Below are 25411 nucleotides of genomic sequence, written 5' to 3'. Positions count from 1 at the left end.
TTCAAAAGCATCCCAAGGGAATGAAAGAACTGGTATATTGTAATTTTTACAAAAATATATTTGCCATGAAAGTGGCCAGTTAATCTCATCAGTTATTTCTATGTTGATTTGATAATGAATATGTTTGATAGAACTTACTGCAAAATGTGTATGACAAATAAAGAACCAAACTGATATCAGCAAAGCACATCAGACAAATGGTAAGCTGGAGATTTGCCATATGCAGGTGTTGGGGAAATATGCATTAGAGAGAATTTGCTTTTGCTGAAAGAAGAGACAAGGCAAATATTTTCCAGCTCAGGATGCACTTGTGTCGCCATAGGCAGCACTTTATTAAATCACAGTTTGGTCAATATAACAGAAGTAAAATGAAACTTCACAGTCATTTCAGCAAACAATGCTGATAATTCAGCAGCTGGGACTTTTTTATTCTCAGCTGAAACTGTAAAAATGCTCCAGCACAGAGGCAGAGGGCAAAATACTGTTAATGCAATATGAGAACATCCACTGCTGAGACGTATGTCATGATGAACCCCAAAACATGCTATAAATCTGTTCCAAAAGCCTGGGAGCAAACGGTACTTTGCTCAGAGGCATACATGTCTGGGAAAGAAGGGCAGAAAGACCAGAGAATTTGATAGAGAAGGCAATAATGAAGCCAAGGAAACTCTGGAAATGTTGCCCCAAGAAAAATCTAAGGAGAGCTTCTGCACCAAGCGCTAGCTGGAAAAGACTTTGAGCTGTGAGCAATGAAACTGTGTCCTGTTGTTTGACTCCTGCTGTCTTCAGGGAAACAGAACGTGGTGCACAAACATACAAATAAATCAAAAAAAAAAAAAAAATCCTCCCTTTAATATCAATTTCTCCTCCTAACTGAAACAGCATACAAGATTGCAAAAAAGTTCAAAAAGGAGGCAAATATACAGTACAAGATGTGTTTTGATATTTCTTTCCTTCCATCTGTCTATTACCTGAAATACTCTGGTTATTGTAGCATGCCTTTCACCTGGGCATCCATTCCCAGGGTGTCATGTAAGGCAGTCTAATCCCTGTTGTGGCAAACAAGTCAGCCCCGTATTCCTGGGGTGATAATCAGACATAAAAAGAACTCCAAAGTGACATTTGTACAGCATTGTTCCTTTTTTGTACCCATTACAATAGCACCCACTTGCACTTGCAGTGCCTATTTGGTGTGCACTCCAGAATGCTGTAATTAACTTCTGAACATAGGTCTTTATGCTAAGGCATCAACAAAGGTGTAGGAGGGAATGATGTATCCTGCTTCATTTATTTCTAAAAATAACAAAATTTCATCAGGAACACGCTACTTACATTTGCCAAGAGAGCGTCTTAAGAAATGCAGGGAAGGCTGCCCTCTTGAGAGCAATATCAAAAGCCTCATTAAGGCTGTTATGAAAGGCTGTTAGGTACTTTGTAACTATGTTGCCCTGCTCTTCACATTGCAAGGTGGTGAGAAGTATAATAGGCTTTACTTCACTGAAAAAGAGACTATTATAGAGGGCCCTTGACAAAAATATATTTAAAAGTTCTTTTACCTGCATTATTAATAATATTTGAATTATTAAAACATAATGAAATTGAAATAGCTAATTATTTCATATCTGATATCTTTTTCTTTTGTCATTGCAGTCAGCATGAACAATGAGACTATAGTGGAGATTGTCTCCTCTTTTATACTCTATTTCCCATCTTGGTTTTCATGCACAGGCATAGCAGCTTTTGATAATTTCCACTCTTGAATTTGCTTTTTGTTTAGCAGTGTGGGCATATGACACAATCATAACCTCCCAAGCCTGCCACTCTCTACTTGCCTTCTCAGGACCACAGTCTTGAAGTTTGAGAGTCCCCAGGCTCCAAAAGTTTTCACGAAAACTTGAAATGTTATGTTTCTATGCGGTAGGTTCAACTTTTCTGCAAAGCATTTTTTCAAACCTCTTTGTTTTAAAATCATACAGTACCTTAGCACTGGGCATAAATTACTTGTCAGTGACTAGCCCTTCAAATGATTTGAAACCTGGATTTTGATAATGTTTTCTTTGAATGTGGCTGTTGTATGAAAAGCAGCCCAAAGCAAGAGTATGCCAATTAACAGAAATCTGTATTACCCTTCTGCTTCAATTTATGACCATTTTCCCAATGCTGTCCTCCTGAGCGCTTGTAGCTTTCTTGGCTTGGTATCAGTTGCAAATTTTGCATGGGTACTCTCTGTTCCTTCATTCAAATAAAAAACAAAGTATTGAGTAGAACTGGGTCAAGGACAGACCCTGCAAGATCCTGCTTGAGATGCCCTTTTAATCTGACAGAAAACTACTGAGAAATATTTTTTGAGAGATTTATGAAACTGCTGCACACCCACTTCATGGAGATTACATCTAAGCCATGTTTCCTTAGCTTACATATAAGACAGTCATGTGGAACAGTCTCAAAAACTCTTTGAAGCCAAGATAAATCAAGATGTCTAGTGTTTTTCTTCACTAGGCCACTTACCCCTTCAAAAGTAGAAAATCAAATGGATTTGCCACACATTTGCTCTCATTTATTCACCAACTTTATTATCATCCAAGTATTTACTAATTGTTTAACATATGTCATTCTGGAGTCTTTGGGGGATGAAATTTAGTCTAACTGCCCTCCGTCCTTTGCTGTAAAATGCCACACTGAGACTAGGGCACTGTCACGCAACAGTGATTTGCAAAACACCCTCCCTAAAACCCAAGGTCATCCACCAGTGTAGGTGTCCTGGGCTCAGGCAGCAAGCTTAGCGCTGCAGCTGTGTACCAGGATGCTCTGCTGGAGCTCTGCTGATAGGGCATGACTTGGCTGGGAACCTGACCGTTTGCCACAACCATATCTCAAACTGAACTGAAAATAGAGAAATTTTAAGTTCATGATTTTTATTTTAAAAATAGCACACAAGGCCAGTATAATTCCTTTCCTCACCCCCCAGCACAACAATGTGTTCCACATGGAAACAATAATACAGATTCAACTGATGAATTTTCTTTCCTATTTGGCTTCCAGGGATGGAGACAGAGGAAACAGCTTAGCACATCCATACGGCCTCTCCAGCCAGCCAGGCTCCACTTCCTGCCAGCAGATCCCAGGCCAAGGATTTCCTAAAAAAGGATTGTGGTACTGTAAAGAAAGCAAAAAGCTTCTTCCGTGTCTAGAGACAACAATCCAGGACAACATCACTGCTCAGCTGAGCAAGGGCTGGCAGGGATGGCAGCAAATCAAGTGCCTGCCCATTCCCCCTTTCAATACTCTCACTGTAAAGGAATACCTACAGTCAGTTGTTAATACTATTCTTTCCAGCAGGGAAGCTGAAAGAAGCTTCCTTCCAAAATACAGCTTTGGTTAAATGACTGATATTTAACAATTATCCAGAAACATTCTCAACAGTCCAACAGGATGAATGAACTCACGGCTAGAGTAGAAATCCCTTCCTGATCTTTTAATTTACACTTCACTTAGTAAATTCACTAATTGCTGTCCTAGTGAAGATCTATAAAAGAGTAACAAAAGTGTTACTTGGGTAGGATTTTTCCTTGAGTTGGGCCAGCTTTGTCATAAACTCATTCTAGCTGCAGGGATTACCCACTTTATTACAGGCTATTTGCAGCAGGAATAGCATGGCCTGTATGTCAAGGCTCAGCATTTCATAGTACCAGGTTCTAATTAACACACAGGAATCAATAAACAACAGAAAAAAATCCTGACCCTGAAAATCCCACAAACTAAACACAAGAACCCGTAGAGAGGCCCAGCAAATATAGGGAGAGAAAACAACATAAGTGATGTGGTTATGATGAGCACAAATCAGAATCAATTAAGAAAGTGCAAGCTGTCAAGCTGTTGCTATGTGGTTTACAGGATGTCAAGGCAGATAGGCAGCTGATCTAAAAAGAAGTCTGTATTGGCCTTGCATATGTCAATGAACCCATATTAAATAAAGGACCAATCCTGTCAATTCTTATCTGTGTGAGAAATCAGTCGTGCCATCCAGTTGTCCTCTGCAATTATACTGGTCTTATAATATTTTCATAATTTAATTTTTTTTAGTGTTTTTGTATGAATGTTCTCTCATGTTTCATTTGGAAAATAATGCAGTTTAAAGATAACTAAGGAACTGACATCACTTTTTGAGTCCACTAAAAGACTCTCATGCTACAGATTTAACTATCACATTTCTACTTTATAAAAGAAAAGCCAACTGCAATAAGCAAACCTTCTAATCTGCTTAGCCAAAACATGCAGATACTCTGTAATACATCTTTACAGGCTTTTACGTCCAAATCAGGGAGAAAAATCACTTGGGAAGTGTTATGAATAGTTAACCTAAAAGGAAGCATTCAGACACTGGACTGTACTAAGAATGCGATAAAGAATGCAGGAGGCTACCTTGTCTTTTGCATCCTTAGTTCAATGTTGTGTCTGAGTATAATATAAGGTAGTAGATAATCTTCAAACAAGTGAAAAACAAATATGTCTTTCATCTTAACATACAGTAGTATCAACTACACATTTCAAGACCAGGATGGAGCTACACCATGCCTCCTCCACCAGAATAAAGTGACATGTATATCTTCCACCACACTGCTCTAGTAACAAAGCTGTCCCAAAACTTTCGGAAAATCTCTGGTAGTCCTGAATATCCTGGAGCAACTGGTCAACTTCTGTGCTGTAAGCCACCAAACATTTCTCGTGGTTGCTGTGGAGTGAGTGGGTCTGGGCTTCTCCGTCTTGCAGATGTTGCCATGGCAGCTTGGGGTTTGCTTGATGTGTATGGATGATGGATGCTTGTCCTCAGGAGTTTTCCTCTACCGGAATCTGGCTAATAAGAGATTTTGTAAGGGTTCCTTTCTTCCCCCCCCTTCTTTTTTCCTTTTTTCATCTGCACATCTACGAAGAAGGTGGCCAGGGCTTACAGATAATGATGAGTGATCTGATTTACATGTCTTCTGATTTTGTTTGCAGGTGATGCATGGCAAAGACTACATTATATAATCTGATAGATTACAACTTTAATATATGTGGATTACATTCTATAAACTATTTCAGTCATTTTCCATTGAGTCATATTTCATAATCATTTCAGGGAATACTGAATAAATATTTGGGAAATATTTTGGTAGAAGAGTTCTTTATACATTTCATTTGGAAAAAAAATAAAATACAGCATGAGGTTATGGTGTAGGAAAACTGCTGTTGTTTTCTTTCACTCATATATATAATGCCTATACTTGTATTATTTCATACAGCAAAAGTTTCCTGTTGCACATGTGCTAACATACATGAACATTATTGATGTTGTCTTTGATACTTACTTATTTTCTGTGATCTACTTAACATTAGTGGGGTGATTATCATGAAATATATTTTAAAAGCAAAACTCCTTTTAGAAATGAAATGCCCCCAGGCCTTCCTCCTCCAAGAATAAAGTGAGAAAAGGGGAAAACAAAAGTATTTCCTCTTGTTCAGCTGTTTTTAAATTGAAAATGATGAGTGACAGCTGCGTTTTAAGCTTGTGGGGAAAGTCACAACAATGCCAGAATTTTCAGACTGGGAAAAAGAGTTCCTGTTTTCAGACTCTTTAAACCAGGAATGGGATTCTAAAGCTGCACTTGCAAATGTATCATATTTAAAATTCCAGTAGGCCAGGAAAATATCAAGATAAGCAATACTTACTTTAATGCACAATGCCAATGGAGGTCTAGACGTATTTCTGCCTACAGTTTACAGATCCTATTGAGTTTTGCTTTAGATAAAGACTACTAGAGTTCAGCATATACAAACTTTTTAGTCCAATTATTCTTTAATGGTTTCTTTTTCAGAAGACTACATAATAAATGAACAACTCAGCCTGAAAGTCTGTATTTATGATCCTGCTGTGGATCAGGGACAAAGCACTTTGTATAAATACTGGAAAACCTCGTTCTAATTAAAGTAGACTTCTCTCATAATGAATCAATGTCCAGGTGTGCAACAAGCTTCCTGCAAAGAATAATAGCTTCTATTTGTTCCCAGACAACAGAGACAATAGATGCACCTCACCTGCTCTTCAGCAGTTTCTTTGAAGGATCAATACAAAAACCTCCAGCCTCAACCAAAGTACAACAGAATCAATACCACAAGCAGATGAAGTTTCACCAGTACAACTGAGAATGCAAAGCTTGCAGCATTACCTCGGCTGAGTGAAGAACAGTGGCTGGTAATTACTTTTTATGTTGCTCTAAATATACATTTTATGGATTAAAAAACAAATGGCCTTTAGGAATTTTGAAAAGATGCCATCCTGTCCCATCCCAGTTTTATGATCTTAAAGACAGCTGAGTTTGTGTTTAAAGACACCAAATCTAAAAATGACTCTACCATGACTTCATCTAAAACAATAACGGCTCAGAGTAATCAATTAATTCTGCTACAAAAGGGCTTGCATCTTCATAGAAACAAGACTGTATTTTAAATCCTTGCTTTCATGGGAAGGTGTAGCGGTCCAGTCAGAAATCTGACACCCAGACAGGGAATGCGCTTGCCGATCAGCATAACAACCACCCCATCTAGTGTATCAACCTCACACAGCAGCAGTCTTGTTGAAATACAAAATCTGTCATACAGATTTTTTTCCTACCATAATTTCCTAGCAGTCAACTTTGCAACTAGAGAGGTTAAAATATCTCACAGATAGGTCATAGATAATAGGAAGTGCATCAAATGAGTCATAAAATTGAGGAGAAAATTAGGAGCATCTGGTACAATGTGCATTGCTGGCGTAACAGAGAGCTTTTTTAGCTGTGGCAACAAGTTAAAGTCCAGATTTTGCAGTAAACATAAAGATAGTCTTAGCTCTGAAGTACAGTCCTACTGAGTCTTCTGTGGTAGACTCGGTGTTCTTAGGCTCTCCCATGGCCCCGCTGGAAAATCTCAACTCAGGGACAATTCTTCTGCCACCTTTACGGGAGGGCATAGCTACAGCTGGTCAAGGTTCAGCATGCCAGCTCTGCTGGCCACCACGGGCAGGTGGCTGGAGCCTTCCTGAGGTTATTGATGCTGGATGGAGAGTAGTTATCTCTTCGCACTTTTTGCATGCTTGTTGGGCACTCCAGTGCAAAGGAACTGGAGAATAAAGATTTTCCCCGAGAAGGAACTGATGGAGCAGAATGAAACGCAAGAGTTTGCTGGGGATAAAGTGGAAGAGGCAGAGCAGAATCAAATGACTGTTCTACATAAAAAAGACCATTTGCTCTGTTTGTGGACATACTGGTGGGATTATCAAGGAACTAACAAAAGCAGCAGAAAGAAGTAATTGCTTCTGTCCCTGTTGGGACTCTTTCACATTTTAAATCCCCTCTGTGTTCCTTTGCTATCTGAGCCAGTACTTTTTTCCACTGGATCTCCCCTCACCTTAATTACTCCTTTGATACCATAATAAAAAGGGTGAGCTGAATGGCAGGAGATAAATCTCATGTCACAGAAGAGCCAGCATGCTCCTCACTCCCACTCATAAGAAGAAGAGGTGGGAATGACCCTGTGAAATCCCATCCTCTTCCTGTCCTTAACTAAGCATAAGGGATCCTAGCAAAATTCTCACCCCAGGAGAAGATCAACTTGCTCAAAGCTAGGCTGGCTGGAGTCCTTCACACCATCAAGTGCATCTGTGTGTGGCTTTTACAGAGGAAAAAAAAAAAAAAAAAAAAAACAGAAGTCACTACACAATGCTATATCTTCAATGGAATGGCCACAGACACTTTCCATTTGCTCTTTGCTCAATTTCCTTTGGAAAACAATCTCTAAGTACTTAGGATGGCTCACTTATTTTGATCATTATTAAGCATGGGCAGCCACAAAACATGTTAATACTTCTCCCATCTGCTTAAATCAGGACATTGTTAAGAGGCTGGAAATTTTAAAAAAAAAAAAAGAAAAAAAGAAAATCTGTTCCCAAAGGGAGTTTTCTCTCCCAAAGGACTGTGATATTGAACTACAAGTCATTTCATCTTTTTAAAGGGTTTTGAAGAGGCCTTCCTGGGATGAAAGCTGAAATAATGTATTTCAGCCTGAGCCAAAGCCCTTTGAAATCTATAGCAGCGTTGCCAGCCACAAGTACACAAACATCATGAATGAGGCCTCCAGAACCACAAGGCTGACCTAAAAACCATATCACTTCTTTAAAAAACAATAGATTTCTCTGACTCTTTGTCTTCTGAGTTCTGAATGCCTGGCTATGGCAGGATCATGTTTTCAGTAGTTTTCCCACACCAAAGAAAAGATGCCCAGCAACCATTAAAAAAAAAAAAAAAGAAAAGAAAAAAAGAAAAGAAAAGAAAACTGCGACCGTAAGAGTCAAACCAAAACAATCAAATATATCGGAAAGTCATGAAAACACAAGACTGCATCGGACTTCAGTGGCAGTGCACCTGTGTGTTTAAAAGAAAAGGACTGCACGGTAGCTGAATGTGAAGATTTGAGTGGGTCACAGTAACAGTGATGGCTTGGCAGGATCGCACTGGCTAGTTGTCATAGCCTGAGCTACAGGCTCATTTAAGCACTGCTCACTGTGCAAAATGCGCTGGGTCTTCTCTTTTTCCTCAAAGGCAGTGCATTTGCTGGGAGATCAAAACATCCATATCATCCACTAACACTACCCCAAATACACTGAAATCAGAACAAAAGTGCCAAACTTGGCACAAACTGGAGGGGGAAAAGGAACCACGTGTCCAGCCCTTTTCCTTCTGTGGCAAAGAAACCTGCCTCAGGACACAGAAATCTAAATCAATAAAACAATAAAAAAAAACACAACTGCAAAAGACCCTCTCATTGCCGCTGCAAGACTATTTCTTTCACATACTTTTTAGTGCATTTCCAATCTGCTTTTAAGTGTCTCCAACAGCGTAGCTTTCCCCGTTTCTCTTGGGACACTATCCCCCAGCCCAGTAAGTCTTACTTCCAAGAAACTCATTTTACATATGTCCCCTTCCATGGTTGCACCACTTCTCCTTTCTTGGCCTAGAACTAATGGAACAAATATCTTTTTCCTCACAGAGTCTGCAAAATAATGCAATATGGTTGCAAAAGCTGTGTACTCTACTGAGCTATTTTTACTTGTCAATAATTTGTGATATTAACTCATGTGTTTCTTGCAATAGACAATTTCCAGTTTTAATAAGTGACAGCCCCCCGTCAAAGTACAAAAACATCTAAAACAGGCAACACAGTTACAAACTGTACAGACGACAAGAAAAGAAATAGAGAAAAGCTTTATTTAAATTACTGACACTAAGACTAAAACTGACAGGTCTTTGTCACCCTGAACTCAGCAGACCCATTGTAGACCTCTTTCCAGCAGTCACTCTGTCAGTGATGTTTCCTTTGTCTTTTCCAAACATTGGCAACTGTGTTTTTCTAGACATTGTAAAAAAAGTGCTTTTAATTGCATTTTAGTTAACCCAGCTTGAGTTAAGAGTGATTTCAAAGTGACTGTCTAAGTTGCTATTAGGCACTTATCTTGCTATTTTGAGCTGACTTGCCACAGGCCATCACCCAAGGACCAGCAAATCTGCAGAGATGCTTGCCACTGGCTCCACCACATCCTTGAACTGGAAGGGTTTACTTATCCCTGTGGAGATTGCAAGGAACTTTCTTCCAGGGTCTGGTGACGATCAGGAAAGCTGTTTGACACATAGCCAAAGAAGAGTAGGCAGCACTTCTGAAGCCCAAAGCCTATCACCCATATAGCTGAAAAAGTAATTTGGCTCTGTTTTTTCACCCCAGATCAGACAGATTCTGCATGGCAAGGATGCAGCTTTTTGTTGCTGTTTCTGATAAACTACTAAATGAACAAGTAACAGCACAACACGTGCCTTCAGAGTACAGTTGTGACCATCAGACATGCAGCAGCTGGGGGGAAGGAAACCCTCTTCAGCGTAAATATTTCACTCTCCTGAGAGTGGTTTTAGAAACCTTCTACATTCCTTTTTCAAAACTGCTCCTGCTCTTCCTGTTACAATTTAACCTATTGTGCCAGCTAGATGGACTTAGCTGAAAAAGCAGTGAACCAAGGCAGAAGGCACTGGCCTCTGTTTAAGGAGAAAAAGGTTTAATATGTACATTTAATAAACTCTAACAGAGCTCCAAATAGTGTAAGAGCATGTTTGCCTAGAGTTCTGACCTAGAGAAAAACCTATCTATCATGTGCTCTGTGATAAATATCTATACCATAGAGTGAAATACATGCTATTGGTTTGTAAGATGAAGTCACCTCCAAAATCATATACTTGTTCACCATGTGAAAATCCCTTTGGACAAATTCCAAGGTGATTATATAAACAAGAGAAAGCTCTGAAAATTAATGCATCAATTGTTTGGAAATCATTCTTTCAAATGATTTTTGCTACTTGCAGATCAAAAAATTTTTGTTTTATCTCAACTTCCAAAGAACAAGGAAAAATTCATAGCAGATGTGTCTCCAAGGATTTAAATAGCTGGGTGGCAGCATATTTTTTGAATTCACAATTCACTAAAATAAACACCATGTGAAATACTGCCATTCAGCTTTGTTTACAGCAAGGCATAACAGGAAGACACCATTTTAAAAAAAACATTCAGGGCTCAAAAGTCAAAAGGATGGTAGAAAGATGCTGTGTCCCTGGGGAATTGAACTCTCCCTGTCCTCTCACTGCTAAGAATCCAGAGTTCAGATCCTGCCCAGAGAAAGACAGGCAAAGGCGCATAGAGCCCAAGTAACAAAAGCAGTATGCTGTGCTTCATCCTTGGGGCTAGAACACTTAATATCATGACCTGGGATGTCCTCAAAATCATCACTGATCCCCTATGGATTACAGTTGCTGTCTGTAAAAGTGATAAGATATATTTCAAACCCAGCATTTCTGAGCTTGCCAAAACTGCTTTCAAACAGAAAAAGTCAGAATTATGACATGTAGACACTGCCTCTTCATGTCAAGCTTTGGTAGCGCTTACCTTTTTTCAGATGAAAAAGGTAATTGTTTCATCAGCGGTTTAAACCACTAATACTAATTGTCAGCAGTGGCACTCGGCAACAGTAAAAATAAGTAAATAGCACACAGATGACTGCTAATTATCCTCTCACTCACAAAGTTTAAATATAGCTGCCTGTGTCTGAACACAAAAAAAGCCTACAATTAGGTCACATTCAACTGCAAATGTACTACAACCCATTCTTTACTGTGCTTGTAGATGATACAAAACAATACATCAACACCAATTCTAGTTGGTGCCTGTAATTTTCTTGAGTACTGTGTATATTAGTCACAGATGCATCTTAAAAGCTATGATTCTCCACCAAAAATGGAAAAAGAAAACACACGCTTTACAGAGGTAGATTTATTCAGCATGCTTTTTAGGGCCTGGCTCCATGAAGTGCTGGGCATTCTTATTTTTCAGAGAAGGCACTTTGCCCTTTAAAGAATTTGATCTCTAATGATGTAGCCTTAACTAAAGAAAATGGCACTGATACCCACCTTCACTGTGTAGGAGGTTGGGTTTCATTAGAATAATGGAATTTTGATGCCATGGAAATTCTGACATTTCTCTGCTGCCTTCCTCCCTGCTCCTGCTCCCCAAATGAGAACAACAACAACAACAACATCAACATGCAATGCTCATATGATGAGGAGTTCTAAAAAACTTAGACCAATGTTTTGAAATGTCAATTTGTCATTTTCAAATTTGGTCAGATCTTTCTCCTGAAAAAGCAAAAATGTGGCTGAAATCACAATCATTTCTACAAAAAAAAAAAAAAAAAAACTGTTTTTTCCATTATTTCATCAGGATATATTTGTATTCAGAAAAACTGCAGCTAACTTAAATAATGAAAGAATCGTGCCAGAGTGCAGTGTTTCTCTGAGCCTCACCACCAAGCTAAGCTGTATCTTAGAAAGGCTCAGAAACATCTCCTTCATTCCTAACATTTCACACCTCTTCTTTTCAGAACTTTCTAGGAGACCTCTTTTTCCCCCTTTCCAATGAATTCCTAAAATTGAATGAATCCCTGCTTTGTCTATACAAATTCTGACCTTTATCTTCCTGTGACATCCAGAAAATACGCTGACATTCGCAAGTTCCTAGTCCCATTCATATCTCAATCTCTGGATACTGTAGGTCAAAGATCCTCCAGCATTTGGGAAGCACTGGAGTACCTCAGGCTTCAGTGAACACGGGACAGCCTAATAAATACACAACCTGACCTAGACAGGGGACCATCAAAATGGGGTATGTGGGCTACTGAAAAGAAATAAATGAGATTTGTTGGAAGTTGCAGAGAGTAAAGAAAACAAGTAGCTAGCAGGGGAAGGAGGGCTGAAAGAGCAGGGAAAGGTGAAAGTAAGAAAAAATTTGATTCCTTATATATCAGATACAGTTTGATAGGAACAACCTGGTTAAAGGTATCAAAACTGAGCTACCAACTGATACACGCCATTAAAAGAAACTATGTGTGGTATTGTGCAACTGGCCAAATTCCTTAAGCGGGAACTAATATAATTTGTGTGTATGACTGAAGTCATACCTGAAGTTGAAAGAAAAAGCAATTACTTGTAATAAGAGTCCATGCTCCCCAAACAAGTTTTTCTTGATATTGTAAATTGTGCAGATATTAAAAAAATGTAAGAATGTAGAAAGTAAGCAGTAGGATACTTGTTTAATTAAAAACAACCAGGAAATGCTACTGTTTTGGAGGAAAAAAAAATATTTCAATGAAAAGTCATTTACATGCAGTATTTTAGTATTTGAGCTGTAGTCATTACCACCTCTGGCAGAGTACTTCCTCTTCCACATTTCCCTCCCAGGCCGTAGCTTTTGGCCATGTATTTCTCTGAGTATAGCAAAGCAGTTTCAACAGTAACCCAAGAAATGGGAACAGCAATCTGAAATGTGCCAAAAATACGTAAGAAATGAGAGAGAAGAGAGAGGACAAAGAATATCTTGCTGCCAAAGTTTGCGGTGTTTTATGCTGCTCTTAGCTGCTCTTTATTATAAGCTAACCAAGAACAAGGCCGACTTGCAAAGCATATTGGCTTTAATTTAGCGACACTTCAGGCTGTACTAAAACAGTACCAATGCTTCTGAACCCACTATACTAAGGATTTGATACTGCTAAAATATACTGATATTTCACTACTTCGGCCTTTCTAAACTCAAAAATCCTAATCAAAGGCATTCATAGCATTTATACAATACACATGAAAAGTCTATTTCTGAATCAAAACTATACAAACAGGAAAAAGTTTTCTAAACTCACCACAGAGTAAAGTGTTCACAGTCTATAAACTCTGCATATATTTCAGGAAGATCAGGAAGATCACAATGCTTTCCACATGAATGAAAAGCTAGAATATCTCTTTTTGTGGTGGTTTTTAAGACTGGCAATTTCAAAGACAAATTAAGAAGTAATTGAACTCAGAATACTGAAATCAGGATTTTCTTTTTTCTTCTGGATGTTTTTCCTTAGGAACCACCTGGTTTGACAGCAGCTGAGAAAAACCAACTTCTGCATCTGTTAAAAATAGCAACATAAAATGCTTGGTTAAAAAAAATAAATGATTGCAGAAGACATTTTTGTCTTATGCTAAAAGATATACAATGAGAAATTCAGAAGGAAGATTAATATGGGTATTAGTTAACTTTGAAATCCTACGGGCTTTCTGGCACTAAAATGATTCCTATTTCAAAAAGGAAGAAGAAAAAAGTAAATTCTTCTCCAATCTTTAAAAAAACCCTGCCAATTATCTCTGTCTTTATATGGTATCTACTATTTCATGAAATAATGGCAAGAAGGGCAGTATGGGGAGAGGGAAAGGAAGATAAACGATTTATGCTAACAATGAATTTGACTGATGAAATGTTTAGGTTTTAAAAACAAACCAAATACTTATTGTAACAAATTACTGAAATTCAGCAAAGATAAGGAGTAAAAACTTTTCTTCAGCTACTCTTTAGATAGCTTATTCAGGCCTCATACTTCAAATGTGATCTGATATTAAATGGTTACTTGGTAGAAGCCACACATTAGCAGGAAGTGCTAAATGCCAAGGGCCATGAGAAACTAAAATACACACAGTAGCAAAATGCTGAACAGATCACGATGAGCTGCTGATTTGTTCCTGCAAAATACACATTAAATCATATGCTGCAAATGTTTGCAGTCCAATTTCTACTTAGCTAACCATGAAGATCACTACCACATTTAGAAAATATTTTTAATTCTGAGCCCAAGTCAAAATATTTGACTTTAAAGTATTGTCCAGAAACTGTTTCACATGTAAACAACATACAAACACAAAACATATATGCTAAGTCATTGTGCTCACAGTTTATCCACACTTAATCAAACTAGATTAATACCAAGAACATAACCCAGCTATTCTGCAAGATTTGGTGTGGAATAATATTTTTTAGTCCAATATAAAATAGGCAGATTATTTTCCATACAATATTCCTACTAGAAATGACTGACTAGATTCTGCTGCACACTGCTTCCTTCTGCATCCATCTAATCTTATAAGCAAAAACAGTTACACGGGAAGACTTTGCATAGTGTGCAGTGTAAAAAGTTATGTGATTGCTAGATTTTTTCCTCAGCACACTTTTGACACTACAAGTAATACATAAGGATGATAGGAATCAAATTTAACATTACGTGATGATGGCCTAAGTGTGTGCTCAGACTATTACAAAGAAGTAGATGCTCCTATTTTATAAGCATATGTCAAATTACCTCTGGGTATGATTGCTCCCTATTCCTGACAGTTCGAATTTTCAAACTGTTGCAAAGATATGAACATGAATTTAAGGAAAGGGTGCACTATTTCTTGGAAACCACAGAGTTCAGTCACAGTTGCTGAGCTTAGATTCTAAATCCACAACAATGACTATTTGTCTTAACTTTTGCTACAGTTTTCCATCTTAGATTATCTGCCTTAATCTTCTTGCAAAATTCTGTACTTGGATTTATGTTGTAAACAAGTCATGCTTGATACAATGGAGAATGTTATCACTAAATTCCCGATTTTTATATAAGATAGCAAAAATGGTTATTTTAGTTATGAGTATACTTCCACATCATGAGGCTCTCCGCCCTGCACCTTGCTATTTCTCCTATTTGTTCAATGAGAAACTCCATCTTTCTAATAGTCTAACACCAAAGCACACCTGATGTCTTCTTTAAAAACACTGAGCCCAATTCCCACAGACTTTGGTAGGAACCTCACTTGGCGTATTTGGAAATCAGACCCAAGAAACTGGAATCTGCCACCATTCTGGAAAGTGTAAGTGTAAGTGCAGAGAGAAACAGAGGCAAACCTAAAGAGCTACTCACTACCCATAATTTATCTTTTTCTCTAGGCACCATGCCTGTAGGTAGTCAAATCAGTATCTAGAAGGAGAGCTTGGGGGAGGGGGGGTTTCCACTCTTTCTAGAAGCTCAAATACCAGCTCTCAAAAACATTTTACTTTCTTTGCGTCAATCAAAAAGGGGTTGTCCACTACTGTCAGAAGAGAATCTGATTTTTTTTTTTAAATGGTTGCAAAATGGACCACTCCAATCACGACAAGCTCTAATATGTCCAGTATTCATCAATTTTATTCCCATCCAACATCAGCCACTCTGATGCTCTGGTCACTACATGAACTCTTCCCCAATTCTTCATTTAAATGGATGATTTTAAGCCATCATTTTACCCACCTTATTCTGGGAACAGCAGAAGATATAATTCTAGCTACTACTTATTATCATTTTAGATAAATTAACCTGCTAAAGACCACTTTGCTAGCCAAGAATTTCTAGAAAAATCCAGAATGTATCAGTCTTGATCTGGGACTGTAATTTTTCTCTCTGCGTTTCACTCTTTCTTGCACTCTAGAATCTGGGATATAACCTGATATATGGGTGAATTTGTCTGAATTCTCTGGTAGTTTTTTACTTCTGCCTGAGAAGCATGAAAGGAATGGAAACAAAAATGAGGAGCTCACTTCTCAACCTGAAAGGTGCACTTCTTTGCAGCGGAACAAATCATCTGAAACTACTACTTCTTACTAAAGAGCAGAGCAAGACCTCAAGAGGAACTGCAACAGTATGACAGTGTCAATCACACAAAATACCCACAAACAGAATGGAGACAATTTTTTTTTTTGACTTCTGAGATGTAAAGTTCCCCTTTCAGAAGATGCGCCTCACCACAAACCTCACCACTTTCCAAACAAAATGCAAGACTCTTAGCTTCAATCTACTGGCTTTACAGCAAAAACCACAGCACTGAAACAGAGCAAAGTGAAAACTGTCTACATGGACATGCAGGGGCAGAAAAGGCATGGTCACATGGCGGCATCACATGGCAGTCACTGCAGCTGGGGCCAGATGACTGTCACAAACAGCACCACCAGCTCTACTGTCACAATGTGAGCACAAAGACAGCTGATATAAAGCAGCACATTCTCCGTTCTCCATTGAGCCTGGTTCTCACCACTCAAACTCAGAGCTGCCCTCGACCCTGTGGCCATCAAATCCAGATTTTGGATAAGTTCTGGGAATCCATTTGAACAGAGAGTCTTAATTTCAAATGCAGTTCAGTCCCCATCTGTGCTGGGCAAATCAAGAAACTCAGCTCATTTGATCTGCCTTTAAGGTGGGTTTAAATTCAGTCACTGAATGTGGAAGGCTGCTTGAAGGCATTTGATTCAAACACTGTTTCATGGAGCAGCTCTGATGCTGCTCTGAAATTTTAAGAGAATATTTCTTCTTGGCCCATCTCCTAGAGATGCTCATACAAACTAGCCAATTGCCAATTAGGGCTGTACCATGATCTCTAAGTGATGCACAGGCTATGCCTTCCACAGAACCACTGAAATCTGATGACTTTACTCTTTGTTAGGGTATAAGCCGAAAGTCAAGATCATGCCACTGGCACTCATGAGGAAGAACACCTTATTCCTCCCAGGGTCTTACCAGAAGTACAGAAAGTGTTTGAAGGTGAAGGTTGTGCCAGACACAATGGCAGGTGATGTGATGCAGCCCTGGAAGGGAAATTGGATAATCTTCTACTACTAACCCCAACAGAAGAGGTCTATTTTAAGGAAAAATTGAAAATATACTAGTCTAACAAATAGGACCACAGTTGATGAAGTGAGGTTCTGTAAAGCAATAGCAGGAAATTGTTACGTACAGTACATGATAGTAACGGAGGAAGGAGTGGGGGGTAAGAAAGCAAAGGCAGCATAAACATTGGGAGAACACAGTCATTGCACTTTCAAGATACATACAGTACTGATCTAGAATAACAGGCAGATGGATTTTATGAGCTACTGCCAAAGCTGCTTTTAGAAAGCCTATTCTATTCTTGCTAACTAGACAGTCTCTACAAATACTGTTTTTTAACAGAACCTGCACTGAGAATGGTGGATCAAGTGGTAGTAAAATGACAGTGTGAACTCTTCATGGGATATCCACTGATCTCTGATGGAGTGTGTACAGACAAAACTGTCTCCTCAGCACCACTGGTGTCAGCATCTAGCCAGCAAAGACAAACGTGCAACATAAACCATAACTTTTTACTTTAGCAGTTGGAACTGGATCAGTCTAAGAACAAAGGGAAACAAACATTTTGCAGGTAATTTAAAATGCAAATTGTTCTTTTCTAAATGGGACAGCTGGAGCGCAGGTAACATCTGATGTAAATGAGTGACCTACTTTAAATTAATAAAATGATACAGCTGGAGAAAGAGGTAAAAGCAAAAATAATAGTGAGAGTCACATTTCTGTCCCCATTATGGTTGTTGTCCAGGTCAGTGGGAGAATGAAGAAGTGGGTTATTTTAATGAGATCATGGTATTAAAAGAATTCTCTAACCACCACATTAAAAATTTAACAGCTTTGAATCTTTAATGCACACTTTTCTTTTTAAAAAAGGGAATCATCAGTTGTGTGCCAATAGATAAGTATTTTGGTTGTGCCCAATATGTAGCTGGAAGAAAATACAGGAAGCAGCAGTGGAGAAAATACAGAATAAAAGAAAAGAGTATGACAAAATAACAACCAGAGAAAGCAACTCTTGTCAGCTGCTGGCAGGAAGCACATCCTCAAAATTAAAAGAGAAAAATGAAGTAGGGCAACAGGGAGACCTAAATTTTCTATTTAAGAAACTCCAAACAACAGCATATCTTTGAAAACACCATCATTTTACCTCCACTGGATTTGCCATTCTCATTTACTGAATGCAGTTCATTGGTAGGAGTCCAAGTAGTTACACTGACAATCAAACTCACCCTAAGATTGGGTTTAGACCTTAGTCTAAAACTTTTCAACCTCTGTGATGATCCCTCTGCGTCCAGGTTAAGGCATCTTGTCTACACAGCAAACTGGAGGGTGACGTTCATGCAGCAATCTTCCAGACAATACTGAAATACACCTTGCCTTGCATCTAAAAGTAATTCTATTTTGAACAAACCACTGGCAGTCGCTTCCTCCCTTCTTCCTGCCCCAAATTTGCTTGAATATAATGTGTAAGTGGATATGGAAAGGGGTAAAGTAGATATGGAAAAGAGTAAACCACAAAATGATGCAGAAAAATGGCACACTGAGTTCTTTTCATTTGCAGCTTTTTGCCCCACAAGTTGAATCTAACACAGGCTCCCCACTCCTATGTAAACATATGAGCTTTCAGTCCCTCTTTGCACATCAGGCAGGCATTATCCACATTTTTGAGCTTCCCCAAGCAAATGGTCTGCTTCGTCTTAAGCATTTCTGAGGAACAAATGTAAGGGGACATGGTGGTTTGCTGCAGACACAACAGCACGCTGCTGCCCTAATGGATGCTACAGCAGATGAGGTCCCTCAGTGCCCTTGAGGGCTCTGAGGTGCTCTCCCTCCCCAAAACACAGTCCCTGATAGTATTGTGGTTTCTCATGCACCTCTGTGCAGCACATCCTGTGGCTGTATCTAAAATATTTGCATCTCCTGGGATGTACATGCTTGCAGTCTCATTTTAGTCAACAGAGTAGTGCTGATTTGCAACAAGGCAAGCATTATCTTGCAAAATGTGCTCAGCAATATGGAGGCCAAAGTTTCACCTTCTTTAATACTCAACCTCAGGAAACAGCCCCAGTAAGGAACTACCTGGCTGACTATGTATTTATTTTACTTTGACCACTTTCAAATGTCTATACCGTAAACTAGGATCCTCATTTCCTCTCATTTTACCCAGGAGTTATTCTGAATCCTGCAGGGGCCCTACTTTGTCTCAAAGGGCACTGCAAGTGCAATTGCGGTGGTTAACTCCTAGTGGAAGGGATACTGACTCACAAGTTCTTGCCTAACCTGTTAATGAAATCATCCTTAGGAAGAACTAGAAGGCAGTATAGGTACAGAAAAAAAAATTCTAATACACCATTCGAGCGAGACGCATGGAGCAGCGGCATGAGGAGCTTTGATGCCTGCTCCAAAACACACTCTGTGGCCCTCTCCGGGCTTTTCTGCTCTAGCAGTTGCAGGAGCTTCAGCTAACGCGACCCAGCCGCGTCCCGGCTGGGTTCCTCTAGACCTGAAAACGCGGAGGGAAACACTAGAATTTCGACAACACCAGCGTGAGAGAAGGCACTAGCGCGGGCACAGACGCACCGCCGGCCACCGAGGAGACGGCGGTCACGGCGGCAGGAAGATGCCGCCGGGCGGCGCGGGGCCGGTCCCCGCGGCCTCGGGGCAGCTGCCCGGCGCGGAGCGGCGATGAGGGCGGGCGCCGCCCGCGGGCCGGGGCACCCGGCCGGGACCCGCCGCCCCGAGGCCAGGGGGCCGCGGCCCCGCTGCGCGGCCTCGACGGCCGGCGGCTGCCTTACCTGAGCCGCCCACGCCGGAGCGGAGCCGGCAGCTTCTGCGGGAGGAGGCGGCGGCAGAGAGGTCGCTCTGGGAGCGGCCGCGGGGCCCGGGCGGCGGCGGCGCCCCCGCGGCGCTCCCCGGCCGCCCCGCCATCGCCGTCGGGGAGCCGCGCCGGGCCGGGCCGCCCGGCGGGGAGCCGCGGAGGGAGGGAGGAGGCCACGAAGGAGGGCAGAGGGAGAGCTACCGGAGGAAGAGCCGCCCCTCGGCTCCGACCGCCCCGGCGCGGAGCCGCCCCGCCGGGACGGCCGGGGCACGCGGGGACAGCCTCGCGGCGGGGAGCCGCAGCCTGCCGTGGCTAAACGCTGTACTGCCGCGGAGCCCGGGGGCCGTCCCCTGCCTCCTGCACGTGCCCCCCGATAGCTGCCGGCGGGACCCCCCGGCACGGGTTTTCAGAGGGCCGGGTTGTGCCGCCCGGCCGCAATTGCCCCGGCCGGGGCGGCGCCGGGCGGGGCGGGGGGACGGCCCGCACCTGCGGCCCCCTGGCGAGCTCGGCGGGGCGGAGGAGGAGGAGGAGGAGGAGAGCATTTGTGCCTCAGCCTCGTCTTGCAACTCTCACTGACGCCGGCGGTGGCCGTGACACGGTAATCACTTGGCTCCGCTTAATTTTCTACTCTCAGAAGGAAAAGACTTAGCATCATTAGCGAGTGGAACAACTGACAATATCAATTTTGTTTTCCTACACCTGCCATCCTCCCATAACAAAGAGGTTGCACAATGGCATCACTCAACTGGTAGGGACTGCGGTGAGCCAAGCCCGCCGGAGATGGAGGCTTTCACGTTTAAAGAGCAGGCATTTCCCCAGTTGCTCTTACATTGTGTTATAGGCAACATGCTTTTCACAACAAGGTCACAATCACGTGACTCAGCATTTTCTAAGGACATCAAGAATTTATTCCTTCTGCCTTTCAGAATAGAAGCAGAACTCACACTGACTTCAGTAAAAGCAGAATCAAGCTGCATGGTTTTATTTTTTTATTTTACAGATGTACAGATCAACTTAAAAGACAGCAGGAGAAAATATAATGGTTTCATTGCTTTTTTTTTTTACACAAATAATTCTATATTCTGCCTTGAATAAAATCCCAGCTGCACTGAAGTGAATGGCAAAGATTGACAGGATTTCAGTCTGTATTTTTAACGCATCCAATATCACACAACCTAACTATCAAGGATGAAAGTCCCGTTCAGATTTTATGAAAAGACTCTAGTCTCTACCACTGTCTACCTCAGGTCTGAATCAAATCCCATCGAGTCTGAAATCTGTCCATGTGAAACTCAGGTACTTCCTACCTGGAAACCAAGTGCCCTCCCTGCCACGCCTGACCCCGTGCAGCTCCCCTGGCGCATTTGTTCCGCAGTTTTCCCAGCAGTCATACAACTGAGACACCGTTTGCCTTTGTCCAGGCAATTGATCCAATATGCAAGTCTCGTATGTTGGCAATTACGCAGGTCAAAAGGTCTGTTCTGTTCATCATTTCCCAGGGGATTGCCTTCATTTTTTCCCCTTCTCTTCACTGAGTGACCATTCATTTCCTGTCTTAACTGCAGAAAGTGGAACTGTGCTGTACAGGCTCTCCTCACTTGTTGCAGCAAGGAGCTCTGCAATTGCAGACCTTCCTGGGGGGGCTAGATTACTCCTGCATTGTACAGACACTCTCTGCCCATGTTCAGAAAGTTTCCTGTAAAGATGCTGACACGGGTCTCATATTATACACCGAATCTCATAATGTACTATTTTAACTATTTACCCTTTACAGCTTTGCATCATTACAGGACCTTTTCTCTCACTAGAGAGTTCAGTGGCTAAGCATGTGTGGGCTGGCGACATTTTCTGAACCTGGTTAAGCCTTAATCAGAAGTATACTCATACAGGAAGACTCCTGTTTACTGAACTCTTTTCTTTTTTCTTCTTTTGATACAAAGGATGCAAGAAAGTTAATTAAATGAAATACACAGTTCCAGCTCCAGATCTCAGCAAAGTCAATGGGAGTCCACTGATGTCAGTAGGCTTTGGGTCAGACCCTTGAGCTTTTCTGGGATGATTTTTCTCTCAAAGCATTTTCAGCCACAGAGCAGTTGTAACTTCAGTGGGTTGTACAGAATAAGCTTCAGAGAGGATGCTTCAAAACTCCTCATTAAGGAGTTCCTCAGTGCCTGAAATCCTTTGGTGTTGGCCAGTGATCAAAAAGAAAAGGCTGCAGAATGTTAAGAAATCCAAAAAGAAACTAGAAAAGATATCGTAACAAGAGGTCAAAGGAGTTTAGGAATACCTTTTGAGAAGCAAAGTCACATCTAAAGGAACGAATGTAAAAGAAGACACAGAGAAAGTAGGTCAGCATTGAATATAAAAGACAAGTATGAAGAGGCAGGCAAAAAGGAATAAAAAAGAAAGAAAGTCTCATATGTGTGATTTTCAAAGTACATTTGTATATCAGGGTAATGTGAACAGTCAGTCAAAAAGAATGATACCATGGAAGCCAGAATGCTTTTTAATCAGCCTGCAACTTGGTACACTCTTTAAGGTATGTAACTGAAAATATTAAAAAACGATGTGCGTTTCTTTTTAATAGCCATTTAACTGTTTTTGGACAAAGTGTAAAAGTTGTGGTTAATGACTCTGGAAAATGAAGTTCTATAGATCAGGAAAAGCCTCAACAGTAAAGTGTACACTTCTCCCAGGTGGAAAGAGATTGCTTCTGTTGCCTGCCCATTTATTTTTCAACTGTTCTGATGAGATTGCCAGTGACATTTCCATTGGTGGTGATGGTTCTGGAAAGGAAGTATTTGCTCATTAAACCAAACTATTCACAAAGGCCATTCAAAGACAACTAGGGTCTGATCCAAAAGTTTGTAATCCAGGTATCGAGAAAGACCAAAGAAGCAGTAGCCCAAGCTAAAAAGATGCATCTTTTAAAGTATGTGTCTGCCACCCACGACGTGCAGCACAAATGTGAAATGTCAGCTACCGAAGCAAGGGAGCTTCAGTACAGGCTTCCTCCAAAATCATTCTAACAAAGAAACCTCTCCTTGATGAGTCTGGGGACACCTTTTCGTCCTGGAAGCCATAACCACCCAGTGGGCTGAAAGGAGGTCTGCAGAGCAATAAAACTTGCATCCTGACATGTTCTGCCAGGAAAATAAAGCTCTGTGGTGGGACACTGAGCCTGTGGTGGGGAGGAAGCAGGAAGGACAAAACCAGTAGCCTGTTGAGGCCACCTCAGAACCAGACCTTGGGTAATCACCGGCAGCTTTTCAGATCAGCACTGAGGGAGAACGATCCAAATTTGGGTTCTGAGGAACTGGACTGTAGCTAAGCACGGCTGAGCACTAACAGCTCGTGACACACAGTCCTGGGGAAGGAGAAAGTGAAAGTAGAAAGATAGGATGTTGTCCAAGGTAGAAGGGGGTCACTTCCTTTTCCTAAAATCCTCTTCAGCTGACTATTTGTGAGACAGCAGCTAGATAAAACAGTACTGATTGACATGAAATCCCTGGCTTACATACTTTATCATCTAAAACCAGGGAAATTATGAGGTTCTGTCATGACAGTTTAGAAGAGGTAAATACAGAAGAAGGAAGACTTGGGAGAGAACAGAGAGGGGCACAGGCAGGAATTACTGATGCAGAGTTAGTACCATTCACCCAGAGATGGCAGGGACAAGTAAAACTTGGGCTGGTGGCTTGCTCCGTGCTGCAGTTCAGGAGGCTGGAGGAGGCTGGAGGAAAGCCCGCCCCCACCTCCCCCGAGTGACTGTACGGCCCTGGGTGCCCACAGCCACTCTGTCACCCCCACCCCCACCCCCACAGCCAGGGCCTGGCTGAAGGGCACACTGGCTCTGCCATCACCTTCTCAGGTGTAGTGCAAAGCTGCGCAGACATGTCCAGCGAGGGCCTCCTTGCCCACGCAGTGCTCGTGGTAGGGGCCAGGGTGGGTAGGACCAAAGCCCACCCAGGGATTTTGTCTCCGAGGTGCCGAGTCTGCCAAGCGCGTTGATAGCAGCGACACCACCTCTAACGCATAAATATCAAAAATGGTCTGGGGTCGTCTGCACACCACACCGACGCCATCCCCCCACCCCCGCCCTGCGGCCACCAACATGGCGGCGGGGGCGGGGGCCGCCCCGCCCGCGCCGGACGCGAGCGGCCCCGCCCTGTCCGCCCGCGCGCCGCGGCGTTGTAACGCCCGCGCCGCCTCCCCTGCCGCCGGCCTTCATGTCCCCCGCGCCCGCCTGTGCCGCGCCGCGCTTGCCTGCGCCGCTGCGGCTGCCCGCGCCGTTGTTGCTGTTGCTGGCGCTGCCGCTGGCGGGCGGCGGGCCGCGCTACGAGCCCACCTGGCGGTCGCTGGACTCCCGGCCGCTGCCCGCCTGGTTTGATGAGGCGAAGCTGGGCGTCTTCATCCACTGGGGCGTGTTCTCGGTGCCCAGCTTCGGCAGCGAGTGGTTTTGGTGAGCAGCCCCGGACAGCGCGGGGCTCCCGGGCAGCGCGCACGGGAATGGGGGTCCCGCTGCCGCCAGAGAGTCGCGCCACGCGTTTTAGGCTTTTCTTGGAAAGCAGCTCCTTGGACGGACAGGTTTGGGGGTGGTTTTGCCCCCCCCCCCCTTTCAGATAACGGGTAGGCCTGAAGCCCCTGCGGAGGGGGCGTCTGGAGCTGTGGCGTGTGTGACATAGGCATTCACCTGCCTCAGGGCCATCGGCCAAGCCGGAAGCGTTGTGGCCTGGTTTATGAAGGAAGCAGGGCTTTGATATGACTGTGGTACGTGTGTCCGCCTGTCTGTCTGCTCCTCAAGCTTCTGAGTGCTCGACTAAGGTTGCAGAGAGAGTGGGGAGCGGAAAGATTTGTTTTGCTGCGATGCTCGTGCAGGAGGTGACTGAGTAGCAGAGGGAGGCCTCGCTTGATCAGATAGGCTGAGGAGCTTGCTATTCCACTGGAAAGAACCTAAGGCTCTGATCCTGCAAGTAATTTTAATTCAGAAGCTGGATAAAACCTTTGGTTTGTGTGAGTGTTCAGTGGCTCAGGTCCTCTGGCTGTAGCCATTTGTTGTGCCATCTCCTTTGCATGCTCTCCACATGCTTCCTGTGTGATTTTGAATAAGTCATGTTATCTTTATAACGTGAAGATAATAACACATCTCTTGCAGAGCTTAATACAATGTCCGAAGCTTAATGATACATCCATAAAACAAACCAATGTCACTACAAGCAAACCACTATGTTCTGTAGACAAAATTCGGCCTGCTCTTTTCAGAGTGTCATTTGAGGGTTTCAGCAGTTTCTTAGCATGGATTCCATTTACTAATTAGTGACTCTTTGGAGGGGAAGAAAGTTAGTTTTGGGTTCAGGCCTTACTCGGAGTGCAGTGCTTTGATACTTGTACACAGATTCAGGCTCACACATTCATTCTTTTGCTGTTCTTCTAAAAAGATCCCGAAACACTTTAATGTAGTTGATGAAATTGTTTGTTACATCCCTGTTGTCTCCCATCCTTTGGCA

General features: G+C 42.2%; 2 protein-coding genes and 1 long non-coding RNA gene across 6 annotated transcripts in view; 1 reads left to right on the top strand and 2 right to left on the bottom strand.

Moving 5' to 3' along the window:
- PHACTR2 (phosphatase and actin regulator 2) overlaps positions 1-20182 on the bottom strand; it is a 150725-nt gene extending 130543 nt beyond the window's left edge. The window contains exons 1-2 of one of the 3 annotated variants that reach the window (XM_064509078.1): positions 19882-20000; positions 13298-13552 (exon numbers count right to left, since the gene is read on the bottom strand). Coding sequence is in view for 2 of the 3 variants with exons in the window: in XM_064509076.1 (XP_064365146.1) it covers positions 19882-20014 (133 nt within the window). In the remaining variant the exon portion in view is untranslated. Of the gene's footprint in view, positions 1-13297; positions 13553-19881 lie in introns of all 3 variants that reach the window. The other 2 variants (XM_064509076.1, XM_064509077.1) reach the window with 2 other exon arrangements.
- Positions 20183-20854: 672 nt separating this feature from the next.
- LOC135327880 (uncharacterized) lies at positions 20855-23981 on the bottom strand. Its single transcript, XR_010388392.1, has 2 exons — positions 23768-23981; positions 20855-22690 (listed from the first exon to the last, which is right to left on the bottom strand). It is a non-coding gene; the product is annotated as an uncharacterized LOC135327880 (long non-coding RNA).
- Positions 23982-24065: 84 nt separating this feature from the next.
- FUCA2 (alpha-L-fucosidase 2) overlaps positions 24066-25411 on the top strand; it is a 15633-nt gene continuing 14287 nt past the window's right edge. For both annotated transcript variants that reach the window (XM_064509071.1, XM_026119802.2), the window contains exon 1: positions 24066-24366. In XM_064509071.1, coding sequence (XP_064365141.1) covers positions 24134-24366 — 233 coding nt within the window. In that variant the 5' untranslated portion in view covers positions 24066-24133. The remainder of the gene's footprint in view (positions 24367-25411) is intronic.

Source organism: Dromaius novaehollandiae, chromosome 3 (genome assembly GCF_036370855.1).
Source record: "Dromaius novaehollandiae isolate bDroNov1 chromosome 3, bDroNov1.hap1, whole genome shotgun sequence".
Lineage (NCBI taxonomy): Eukaryota > Metazoa > Chordata > Aves > Casuariiformes > Dromaiidae > Dromaius > Dromaius novaehollandiae.
The sequence above is the reverse complement of the archived record's forward strand: the minus strand, read 5'-3'. Positions and strand labels throughout refer to the sequence as shown.